The following is a 12,950-nucleotide window of genomic DNA, read 5'->3' as shown; positions in this document are numbered from 1 at the left end:
ATATATGATCTAAAATTAGAATTAAAACTTCAAATCAAGTTTAAAATTTGGCTATTGAAAAATTTGTGCTTCTTCTACCACGGAAAAATGCATGAATTTAAGAAACCCTGATTCATTTTCTCAATTAAATTATTGATGATTTAAAATTCTGAACACTGTAATTCTGCGTAGCTAAAGGATTCACAAGTCGAATAGGAGGAGAAAAACATTCCTCCCTCCCAAACCTGTTCAAGGAGGTAGAACTGAGGAACTCTTTAAAAGGAGTAAAAAAATTATACATAGGCTAGATCACCTAATTTACATTTTCACCACCAGGGTTTAACAAAAGCTAGGGTAACTGGTAGCAATAACTTTAAAAACACGAGTTAACAGATAATTTTTTATGTAGAATATACTCCCTCTAATCATTAGGTCATGTAAAAAGAGATAGAGGTATGCGATTTCTTTACATGAAAAAACCATTATTAGTTTCTTCGTCAAGTGAAGCAAGGGGCAACCAAAGGCTCCTGTAAGCTTGCTGTCTTTAAAAAATGGCATTTCTGATTTTGTTCTTACTGTCTTTAAGACACATAACTCGTAGTACACTATGTAAATAATTAACTGCTCAAAATTCTAAGATATCACTTAATCTTCAGTGATATAAATTTTTACTCTGCATGGATTATAAAGCTTTCCAATAACCTGTTATCAGATTTTGAATTCCCCTGATTTACAGATCTATGCTTTAGAAGTCAACTATTTCATACATAAATTATAATGAATTATTGCATCAAGTTACCCTGTAACATATAATAAAGCATTTTCAGTTTGCGTTTTATATGCTTGTCATCACTAAACTAATGGTAGTCTCCTCTTTTTTTTAATTAGACTTTTAATAGTTGTCACATGGAATAGAAGATTATTCCTTGGCCCAATTCTCTGGAGAACATGATAATGCATTGTCAGTATTAGCAAAAAAGTTGAAAATCACCATTGATCTAAAGAAAGAAATGTTACGATGCAAAACGGTATAATGACCAACATTTAGATAAAAAATTCTATTAGATTTGGGGAAATGTTCTTAGAACCAAATAAGCTATGATTTAGGAAAATAAATTTTAAATCCAAACACTACATTACTTTTCACCCAAAATGTGGGTCTTCCCAGAAGTCTATAATATACCTCTTGCGAGATAAGTATCCATATAGGCCATTAAACTGAAACATGTACCTTCACAGGCTCGACACATAATCCGTTGAGTGCTAATTTCCCGCTAAATCACAGATGAGTACACATGTAAATTTTACACCGCATAAGGATTTTTACTTATTGATAAATAATATTTTACTGATGAAATAGTATTAGAAAATCAGTATATAACGATTATTATTATTAGTTTCTTTCCAAACGTTTTTCAAAGTCAACAGAAGCCTGTGTAGGATACATATGTTTCAACTTAACATTAGTAACATAGGAATACTAGGATGGTGTATTACATACTTCTGGTAGTACTTACTTTTGTGTAAGTAATGCTGCCAGAATTAATCAGGCATTCATTTGATAATAAAATACACTTTAATTAATGAAGCAGCGAAAACGATTTTATATAAAATACAATTTCACTTGCATCATATTGTTGGCCCTGTTCATATCTTATTTTGATGCTACTCCACTACATTTTGCTATAGATAAACATTTGAGTAGCCTTTTAAGGTTAAAACAAATACAACTTAAAATTTAAAAAAGTTTAAAATTCGTTAAAATTGTATTTAGTACCCATATTAGTGATAACCCTTTGCTACATTTTAAAACAAGTTTTGGAAGAAACATATATCACTTGAATATAACTGTTTGTGTCGTGAAATGAACTCAAACCCCAAGGTATAACAAATAGTAAAGACCAGCACATTAAAGGAAAAGGTCAATCGGTTGACCTCAAAATTAAATTTGCCCGTGGAATAGAGGTAGTATCATATGTAAAAACGTAATTTCGAGATCAGTCAATTGGCTGAATAACCGAAATAAATCAAACAAATAAGTAGACATTTGTAAATGGAGACCAAATGTGAAACTAAACCTGCCCCAAGCTGTCAATGGCTATTGGCTATACTTCTTTCACAGCTTGGCAAATGCATATAAATTTACCAAAACTGCCCTTCAGTAGGCTATTCACGGTGAATAGATTGCATGTAAAGCAAAATTTGCACTCCCACCTTTTTGCAGCAAATTTTGCTTTAATTTACCAGGGTTGGTTTGGATTTTTTTAAATAAATTTATTTTAAGCATTTTATGCACTTTTTTTCTAGACAAATTGATTAATAGTAAACTAATTTAAATAAATCTTCAAATTAGTCGGCTTTGAATTGGTATTGCTACAGTAACTATTTTTGTACATTTTCATAAATACATCGAAGTATCACGGGCGATTTAAATCAATGATTATTTTTAAAAAATCATTTGATTTAAATTGGGCTAACCCTATTTATCTTTTTCAAAGTCTGTACAATGAAGTTTCCGAGTCTAAGTTAATTCCCTTTGATAAAAAAATTTCCTTATATGAAATAAGATTTTGTGTATGTATATACAAATGGAATTTCATTAATCTGGGAACTAGGGTCTTAATTAGCGAACTGCAAGACATAGCATATTTTCAACTTCATTGGGAAATATAGCAAAAAAATGGATTTATGAAACTGCGATTGGTTTTCTCACTAAGTTGTAGAATGTTAAGTGTCCCGAGTAAATTTTTATAGTTACTCCAATTCACTTATTGTAATTAAATAAGAGCCAGTGCAGTGTATGAATTGAGTCAAGCCTTATGACTATTCATTTAGTGAGTGTCTTACGAGTATGTCCAAACCCAATTATCTTTCATTGTCTTCCTCAGATATTTGATGTATACACAAGGAATGATCATCTAACCTTACACCATAGGCCTATCATAGCCCCCCCCCCCCCAGTAAAGGTCTGGCATATGTACGTTAACAGTGCTGACAATGCGAGACCGAATTAATTTACTTTTTAAAATTTATCCTCCAAATGTATTTTCTTACTTAGCAGAACCATTAGGTTAGATAAAGGTTAATAAATGACACACAAAATTGCTTTAGATTTGAAGTAAAATTACTTCTAATTCTATAATTCATGCGTTAATCTCAATTTTGAAAACAATTTTTCAATCATATGTGTCTATGTTAGAAGAGTGGTGGCGTTACTTGAAGATTGCTGGTGGCGTTTTGTGTGATATTTATAAATAGCCATCGGCTGGTATCTTATTATAATCTTATGCTTATGTAATATGGTATTTTGATTTAGTGTTTTGTGACTCAATGATGCAAAACTCTTTTGATGTCAAGGCTCTAAGTTTTGATTGTCTGTACAAAAAGGGTATGGATTTTATCCTGCTCAGAATGCCAATTAAGTTTTTTTAATTAAAAATTTTCCTCCCAATATTTACAATGTTGTTACATATTTAGATTATCAAATGACGACGTAACCTTTAATTAGTCAATAGGCTTAAATCCATCATCCTCAGGATGAATGCAAGAGTGTTACGCACCTCAGTTGCATAGGCCCCACACACAATGCCATAGAAAGTATACCAGATGATCATTCCAAGTAGCGTTATGTATACACATAAATATACGTATTGTTATCATATTTATGGAAGATAGCCAATATATAACCAAAAACAAGGAGCAGAATTTGCAGACCATTAAGCATTTACTACCGAAATGAATGCAACACAGGAAATAAGATTTTTTTGCACCAACGTTTTGGAAAACTATATTAGATAAATGGGTTTTAATTATTTTGTAAAATAATAAATGCCAACGTCTGATACTTTTTTGTATTAAAAACTATTTACAATATTTATTTTTAAAAAATTAGTGATAAATAATTTTTTGCTAGTTAGGTTTAATAACTTCTTCAGGGTTGTGTAATGAGATATTATGCTGCATACTTAATAATTGTTTAATAAGATCAGACATTGCTCTCCTTTCTTCTCTTTCAGTTCTTTTAATGTCCATTTCGATCTCAAACCGGGCTTGTCGTTCACGTTTTTCAATCTCAAATTTTTCTTTCTCCATATTTATTCTTTGTTGTTCTTGGGCGAGCTCAACCTTTTTAAGCGCTAATTCTTCTTTCTTCAGTGCAAGTTCTGCTGCACGTTTTTTCTCCAAGTAATTGTCTATAATTTCTCTCTTCATTCTCTTTCTCTTCGAAGAGGAGGAGGTATCATCTTTCTCATCTAAATTTAAAAAATATATTAGTTCTATAATTTAAAAGAGATTTGAAGATGGTTGTTTGAAGTTAACAGCCTATGTGTTTTTGACCATAAGTTGCCTGATTAGAGTAGGCAATGTACTTGCGAGCTGTGGAAATAAAACAAAACTTAGGAAGTTGTCTCGCTGTGGCTGGACACTGCAGTGGTGTAGCTAAGGTCTCCAGGGTCTCCCCGCAAAACCCTTTTAGGGGCTCCCAATAATCAGTGGCGTTAATAAGGGATGAGTGGAGACCCCCTCCATTATGGGGTCATTATTTACGCCACTGGGAAGCTGGTCCCTTAGCTTTACCATATCTGCAAGAGTTTTAGATTTCAGTAATGGTGGCCACCCTTTTCTCTTTGGTGTTCTATATACAATTCCCAGAATATCAAGTGTGAATTGTAGCATTATAATTTTCAAATAGTAAATACATTAAGACTATTAACAGCGGAGCCCATGAAATATCATACATACTTGCATAAGTTGGTTTCATCAAATTTGGCGGACCTTTGTATTTATCGGCCGAATGGAGAAGATATTTTAGGAAGCGGTAGAAATATCGGGTTTCAAACGCGAGAGCTAAAGCAAAACTTTTTGTAAACGTCATATTGACTTTTCATTTACAATCCTTTAAAATCTAGAAAAATTATTATATGTTCTCACTGGCTGATTTTTGTTTCATACAGCTGGTACAACTTTTCATCAGAAATAAAAACATTCAGTAATCAAAACCCCATTTCAGCAATGTGAAAGGTGTCCTATGACACCTGTCTATTTTGATGAAATGTCACCAAGTATTTCATCAAAATAGACATAATATTACAAGTAATATTATATTACCAGGTCAAACCCTCTAGCACAGATTATACTTTATCATATTGTTCCAGCGTTAACCAAATAGCCAAGCTTGAAAGAATACAAAAGAAATTTGCATATTTTTATCACAACTACTTTGATTCGAAAAATCCATATAAATATAAATCTACTCTTAAAAATCTAAAAATGGATTCGATTAAAGACACCCTTATTAAGTTGGACATAATTTTTTTGAAAAAATTAATCAGTAACAATATTGATTGTAGTGATTTGCTTAAACAAATACACTTCAATATTCCCAATAAAAAAACAAGGATTAAAAATTTTATACCATTTAAACCACAGACAAAAATGATACAACCATTGAGTCGTATCATGGATAATTTTAATAAATATGGTGGAAAATTAGATATATTTGAGAACAAAAAGATATGTTTAAAAACATTAGATTTGTCAAAGTAAATTTTTCAGTATTTAAAAATTGTATATACCTACCCCTTCTAATTTAAAACCCTAAACGAAGTACGATAGTACAAAAAACTTATTCTCCTTGTAACTCGTGTAAATACTTGTCGGTCACCATACGTGTCAAAGTACTATTTAAAACCTGATATGAAACCGCATTAAGATATTTTTTTACAATTTAACCTTTATCTCTATAGGGAAAAAATGTCAATTAGTAAAAATAATATCTCGATGTGGTTCCATATCAGGTTTTAAGCAGTACTATGACACATATCACCATAAAAAATTTATACCTTTGCCACACGAGCTACACTCATTTTTTATTCGTAAAGTTGCAGATATGAGCCACTTATTATATTTTAAAAACACACAAACGAAGATGCCAGCGTCCTCGGCAACATGCAGGTTTTTTTGCTTATAAGCTTTTTTCCAGTAGGTTTTTTTTTTAAAAAGAGAAAAAAAAATCAGTTCTATTAGTCGAGAGTATAGTTCAAGGCACATGTATATCAATTTTCAGAGCTGCATACCAATTCCAAAAATTTGGGTGTTTTTTGTAACCATGCGCTCTTACTATACTCTTAATTTCATTAATTTAAAGATAAAACATCACCATAAAAATCAAGATTGGTGATACTTGTTGATAAATACAAAATGTAATTCAACATAAATATAGTGAAAAATCAGATTTATTCATTGAATATTATGGATTTCATGGTGCAATATTCCAACAAGGAGATACAAATGGGTTTATATCTGCCTCATCCTAAACTTGTAAATGGCATCACCATGAATGGCTGGGCAATAAATAATATTACAACAATGATGATTTTATTAAAAAAAAGTAGCAGATTAACTGAACTTAAAACTTTGCAAATCCCCTCTCTTTTCCCTCTATTTAAAGACCCACTCTGTGAATAATTTGCGAATCCATTAAAAGCTTCATTTAAGTTGACATGGATTTCCTGTTTTGGTAAAATATTTTAATTGGATGCTGATTCAAAACTCCTCAGTCTATTTTTTTTTAAACAATATTTTTCATTATAATTAACAGCCCTTGAGAAAGGCTTAGACTTTAGAAGAAACAATAACAATAGTCATATAATTTAACCTACCTCTTCACGTAAATTAACCAAAACAATACAAAAAAACTTGGCTTAGCATTCGACTTGCATATTTCATGGTAAAAAAATAATGAAATTGGAAACCATTGCAATGTTCAGTTGTTTCTTATACATTTTACCTTTAATCTAATAAAGGTGTTTTATTGTGTCATTTTTTAACAAACCGCTACAGGGTTACTACAGGTTTTTCATATTCAAATTCCCCGACTTTTCCAGGTTTTCCCTGACCATCTCCAGAGGTTTTTCCTGACTTATTTTGTGCCATAGTTCTGCATTTATTAATCCTAGATTTTAGTAAGGGTTTCCTATTTGCAACCGAAATTAAATTCCTTGACATTTCCTTGATTTTTAGTTTTTTTTTAAATTTCACGACTTTTCCCTGAATTTTAGACCGTTTTTTAAAAATCCCTGAATTTTTGAATAATTATTTATAATTCCTTGACATTTCCCTGATTTTAAGACTCGGGTCGGGGTTGAAAACCCGGGGATCCCCGACTTACCGGGTCTGGGTCGGGTTCCCCGTACGATCACTATGTTTAGTGTAACGTAATTTGTGAACAGCCCTTAGAAGCTTATGTAACTTCTCCTGAGAAAATGTTTAAGATTTTACATCAACATTTGGCAAAAACCAGTTAGATAGGTAGTGTTAATTACTAACACATTTCACTGATAAAAAGCTTTAGTGTAAACAGTTATTACCTGAAGAGCTACTTGACATGGCATTATTTCTTTCTTCAAGCGATGCTGACAGTGACTCGAGGCTTCTCTCTATATCACCATCCTTTTGTGATTTGCTAGTATTTTTCGCAGCTGATTTTGCTGTGCTATAAGCAACTGCTTCTGAAACAGCTTTTAGCTCAGTCAATTCTTGCAAAATTTTATCCCGTTCTTTAATATCTTCCTCAGTTCCGACCTTCCTGAATGTTGAGTTTTCTTCGCTCAAGAAATAGTTCAAAATTAAAGTTGTTCTCTCTCGACATCTTCTGCCATCAACCAAAAAATGCTCTCTTAAATTTTCAGCCACCTCTTCCCATTTCTGTCGTTGGTTTAAAGTCGAATATGGGTTCACAGCAATAACCTCTTTTAGAAGAAGTATATCACTCGCACAAGAAAATCGATAAGGTTTTTTCTTGTATCGTTGTCTGAAATAAAACGTTAAGTTTTTAAAGCTTAAAATTTCTATAACATAAGCCTTGTTATTTGGAAATTAAAATAAATGTTATAAGATGTTGATAAAATAAAATCTAACGTGCTTGCAAAGACCATTACAAATATATTCAAATTTAACAGAACACTAGCTAACACAATTAGGTAGTCTCTACTACAATGCTATGGCGAGTGGAAAGGTGTCAAATCTAAGATTTTGTGGTTAAAATGGTAGTTCGGAATGTAAAGACATGTAACTTAAGCATAGCAATGGGTAACATCAGTACGGTGCTTAGCTGTTTTATCTGAGAGACGGTAGGTGGCGATAGTAAAACTTATGCTTGATCGCCACTTAGTTAAATTTTAAAGGATGCTTTAAACTATGGTTCCATAAGGAAAACGTACAGAACATGGTCAATATAGCTATCTGATAACTTCGGTTAATTTACTTCTAGTTTTAGTAGTTTCAAATTTGAATATTAAAAAAAAAAAAACTTCAAAGTTTGTAATCCATTTTCACCAATGTTTATTAATTATTTTATATTACGGAATGAAGAGTGACTGTCGGTCAAAAATTTTGCATTCCTCACAGCGACATTGTTTTATTTTATTTCCATAATCCCGGACTTAAAATGAAAAGTATGATTCACGAGATTGAGATGAAAATCAGCCATGATATTCATTCCTAGGTTATGGATTCCTGACATTACTCATTAACACTAATGATGTTGTACAGATGTTATAGATGTAGATTAACAGTAAAATATACAAAATACACATTCATTACGCAAATAGAACAGCAGCTTCATACTTCAATTATTGTACATGGTATTTGCTTGAAATTTAAACTAAGTTCTTAAAAAAAGATGGACTAAGTCACAGCCATAAAAATGTCTAAAACAAATTTTACGATGCATGTACCATAGCTTCATGGCCCAAGTTGGACTCAGGCTCATCTCATAATTTTAAAATAATTCAAGACCAGTCTTAAGCTTATGCTTATTCACTTGGGCTCGTCTCGAGATCGTATCATTAAGAACTCTAAAGATAGGTCTATACTCTGGCTCATTTTTCAACTATTTTTGGGACTTGGACTTAGTCTCATCTCAAAACCACTAAGGGTCTAGTCTCAGCTCGTAAATTAAACAATATATTTCTTGGTCTCGTGATTTAATGAAATTTAGAAGGGACTCGTCTCGGGCTAATATATTAACTCTAATATTAAAGGACTGTCTCAAACTCACAAATTGGCTCAAAATTGAGACGAGCCCATGCAGCTATGACATCTACTCTTAAGCCAAGGTACTTATTACAATTGTGAAAAACCAAATAATTAACTTGAGTCTTTGACTATTGACCTTCTAACCAAAACAATACTGACAATGGACTTTCTTACCAAAAAAATACTGACAATGGACTCTCTAACCAAAAAAATACTGTCTATGGACTTTCTAACCAAAAAAATACTGACAATGGACTATCTAACCAAAAAAAAAACTATTGACTTTGACCAAAATATTACTGACTATTGACCTACTAACCAAAAATTACTGACAATTGACTTTCTCACCAAAAAAATACTGACAATGGACTTTCTCACCAAAAAAAAACTATTGACTTTGACCAAAATATTACTGACTATTGAACTACTAACCAAAAATTACTGACTATTGACCTACTAACCAAAAATTACTGACAATTGACTTTCTAACCAAAAAAATACTGACAATTCACTTTTTCACCAAAAAAATACTGACAATGGACTTTCTCACCAAAAAAAAACTATTGACTTTGACCAAAATATTACTGACTATTGACCTACTAACCAAAAATTACTGACTATTGACCTACTAACCAAAAATTACTGACAATTGACTTTCTAACCAAAAAAATACCGACAATGGACTTTCTCACCAAAAAAATACTGACAATATACTTTCTAACCAAGAAAATACTGACAATATACTTTCTAACCAAGAAAATACTGACAATATACTTTCTAACCAAGAAAATACTGACAATGGACTTTCTAACCAAAACAAATATTAACAATGGACTTTCTAACCAAAGCAAATACTGAAAATGGACTTTCTAACCAAAAAATACTGACAATGGACTTTCTAACCAAAAAATACTGACAATGGACTTTCTAACCAAAAAATGACTGATTATTGACCTTTTAACCAAATATTACACACTATTCACCTTCTAACCAAAAAATGACTGATTATTGACCTTTTAACCAAATATTACACACAATTCACCTTCTAACCAAAAAATTCCTGACTATTGGCCTTCTAACCAAAAAATTAACAACAGTTGACTTTCTTAAGCATAAAAATTACTTTGGTAAGGAAAAGTCCTAAATATTTTGAAGGAAAATTAAAAATTGCTACAGTCTCAAACAAGGGGCTAATCACTTCCTAAAAATCTGTTTATCAATTACTGGAGTACAAAAGTGATTATAGCCTTTGGCAATATCAAATCTATAAGCAGTTACTTTGGCCACAGCTTGTACACTGACTACAGGGCGTGCGCACAGCCTCTCTGTCTTAAACTCCAATTTGGTTTTACACTAAATAATTAAAAGTCTAGTTCCCAATCAAGATTTATGTACTAAATTAATACAAGGCTATTTCTTTGGAAGTTATTCGGCAACAATTCGGGTGAATATCAACACACCAACGCACGTCCGATTTATTTTTGGATACTTTAGACGATACTGAACATTTCTGTGTGAAAGTTATTTTGCGAAAATGAAAATTTAACTGAGACATTTTGAAAATTAACGTTGTCTAGCGTTACTTTTCCGTTTGTGTACACGAAATCTTCCGATTTGTGCAATAATGGGGGGGGACAAAGAATATTCTAATTTTTCTTGGTAATATGTCCTCTAGGTCAGGATGCTAGACGGCCCAACGCTCGTGCTTGGCAAGAGTGGGGTTGGGGTGTCGCCACGCACCCCCAGCACGAGAGCATAGCGAACGTGCAGCCCGTCAGCCGCCAACACTTAGTTTATGATTATATATTGGTATTTTTACACTATACTTTTTTACACTCGCATTGTCTTCGGAGATAGGTGCTTTACCAAAATTTGTAGAGGGCACGTGGGCAGTTAAACAAACTTTTGCAGAGCAGCGTTACTAGTTTTACAATAGCAGATGTGAGTGGAAGGACAATGGTTATTTGGCGGAGTAGCAAAGGGAAACAAGTGTTTTTATGGTCCATGTCAATAAAAAGGATACTGCCACTTTAATCCTTTAAATTTGATTGAAAGCTGGGTTAAACCTGGGTCAATAATTTACACCGACTGTTGGAAAAGTTACGCTGCTCTTGAATACAATCCCAATTTACGGCACTTTACAGAGATCCTGAAAACGGGGTCCACACGAATCGCATAGAAGGACTAGATGCTAAAAGGGCCCTTCCTCCTTCCGGTCGAAGGAAACGTTTTATCCCTGGATATTTGGCCGCAGTTTTGTTCCGCAGTCATGCAAAATGTCAAGGGGAAAATTGTTTTTTGACATTTTTGAAGGCAGCAGCTACCTTGCACTCGCCTGCTCCTTGACCAAGTAAAAAGTTTTACTAACATTTAAAGTTAAAAGGAACCACCTATGGACTGCAATGCAAAGGATGATAAAATTGGCAAATAAGTAGATTAGTCCATTATGAAAAGGGATAAAAAAGCTAAACCCTACTAACATTTAATTTACGATAGTTTAACCATTTACACAAATTAAAATTGGTAAAGCCCATCGCGTATCCTACTTCACCTACGACAACTAAGCAGGCCAAATTTTGGCGAAAGGTAATTCTAAAAAACGTTAATTTTACAAAATTAATATCTCGGCAAATTTTCATTCCCGCAAAATAATTTTGGCACAGAAATGTTAAGTATCGTCTAAAGTATACAATAAAAAAAAATGGACATGCGTTGATATTTTGCCAACAATTCTATTAAGGTTCTGTACAAATTTGAGTAAAGAAAATCACACTGTAAACATTTTGCTATTCTGATAATAGATGGAGCATAAGTCACTGTGATTGCACAAACCATGTTACTACTTCATCTTGTGTTGGTATGGAATAGACAATAATATTACTCTGTAAATGACTTAAATAATAATAAGAATAACTATGAAGTATAATGATCTAATCTTGGACTAATTAACGACAGGGACAGACGGACTCTTTTTAAAGTACAAAAGTTTATTCTAATCCCTCTTTTTTATTTCTAGTTTTTAAAAAATGGTTGCTCCTTGTGATGCCTAACCCAAGCACAGTGACAGTTATACCTATTTTTACTAATAGAGGGGGTAAGAATAAGCATTTCTGTGCTTGTGGGGGAATCAGGGGCATTAAATCATTTTAGTCGCAATTTAATCCAAGATATGGTAGTGCAAAGTGCACGATAAAAAAAAAACATCCATGGGTCTGCGATTAATGAAGACTACTGGTCTGTTTATTTAAATGCCTCAAAGTAACATAATATAAAACAGGTTAAGCCAGCCTTAGTAAACGCGTAGTGGGACGTGCAGGAGTGTAGACGTAGCGTCATTACGCACAGACTGTTTACCCTACGCGTTTAATGGCGCTGGCTAAGGGCTTAGCCTGTCTATTTTATGCTTAGGCTTAAGATACTTACGGCATGAAATTATTCCCTTCCATGTCAAACACAAAGTCGTTGCATGAATTTGACAGAGACATGAATACTTCCTTACAGATTTACCCTAGAACAGAATTTTATTGTAAATTCACTCAATTTAATTTATCGTTCAGTAATTACAGTACCAGCTAAGCCTACAGATTACAAGCAGTCAACAGACACAACAACAAGGCTGCCAAATGAAAAACAACAAATTTTTTAAGTTCATAAATGGTGTCAGGCATTTGCTTACACCTTATACACCGGGAAACTGATAAATAACACAGACGCGTAACGGGTGATTACGATAACATTAAAAAAGCTCTCAAAACATAAAGTGAAATGTAAAATTACAAAGCTATAAGGCAAGAAAAATTGAGGTATTGGAAGGTGTTTTTCCTTAAGTTACTCAGTAACAGTTAGCCATTAATTCCCTCTTGGACGGCATTTCAGGCTTGTATGTCTTACATTACCACCATACACGAGAGTATCGTAAATGTTTTTATGGA

The 12,950-nt window shown here is 32.8% G+C and overlaps 1 protein-coding gene across 2 annotated transcripts; it reads right to left on the bottom strand.

The window, feature by feature from the left end:
- Window positions 1–3,775: 3,775 nt before the first annotated feature.
- Window positions 3,776–12,686, bottom strand: LOC149963185 (uncharacterized). Of its 2 annotated transcripts, XM_090180407.1 has the most exons (4): window positions 12,588–12,686; window positions 12,442–12,526; window positions 7,350–7,792; window positions 3,776–4,232 (listed from the first exon to the last, which is right to left on the bottom strand). In XM_090180407.1, the coding sequence occupies exons 2-4, from the start codon at window positions 12,501–12,503 to the stop codon at window positions 3,889–3,891; spliced, it is 849 nt and encodes a 282-aa protein (XP_090036533.1). In that variant the 5' UTR covers window positions 12,504–12,526; window positions 12,588–12,686; the 3' UTR covers window positions 3,776–3,888. The 2 variants fall into 2 exon arrangements, with proteins under 2 accessions (XP_090036533.1, XP_090036532.1); XM_090180406.1 differs by having other exon boundaries at window positions 3,777–4,232; window positions 12,442–12,622.
- Between the last annotated feature and the right edge of the window lie 264 nt (window positions 12,687–12,950).

Source organism: Leiobunum rupestre, chromosome 1, assembly GCF_980474605.1.
Source record: "Leiobunum rupestre chromosome 1, qqLeiRupe1.1.hap1, whole genome shotgun sequence".
Taxonomy (NCBI): Eukaryota; Metazoa; Arthropoda; class Arachnida; order Opiliones; family Sclerosomatidae; genus Leiobunum; species Leiobunum rupestre.
The sequence above is the reverse complement of the archived record's forward strand: the minus strand, read 5'-3'. Positions and strand labels throughout refer to the sequence as shown.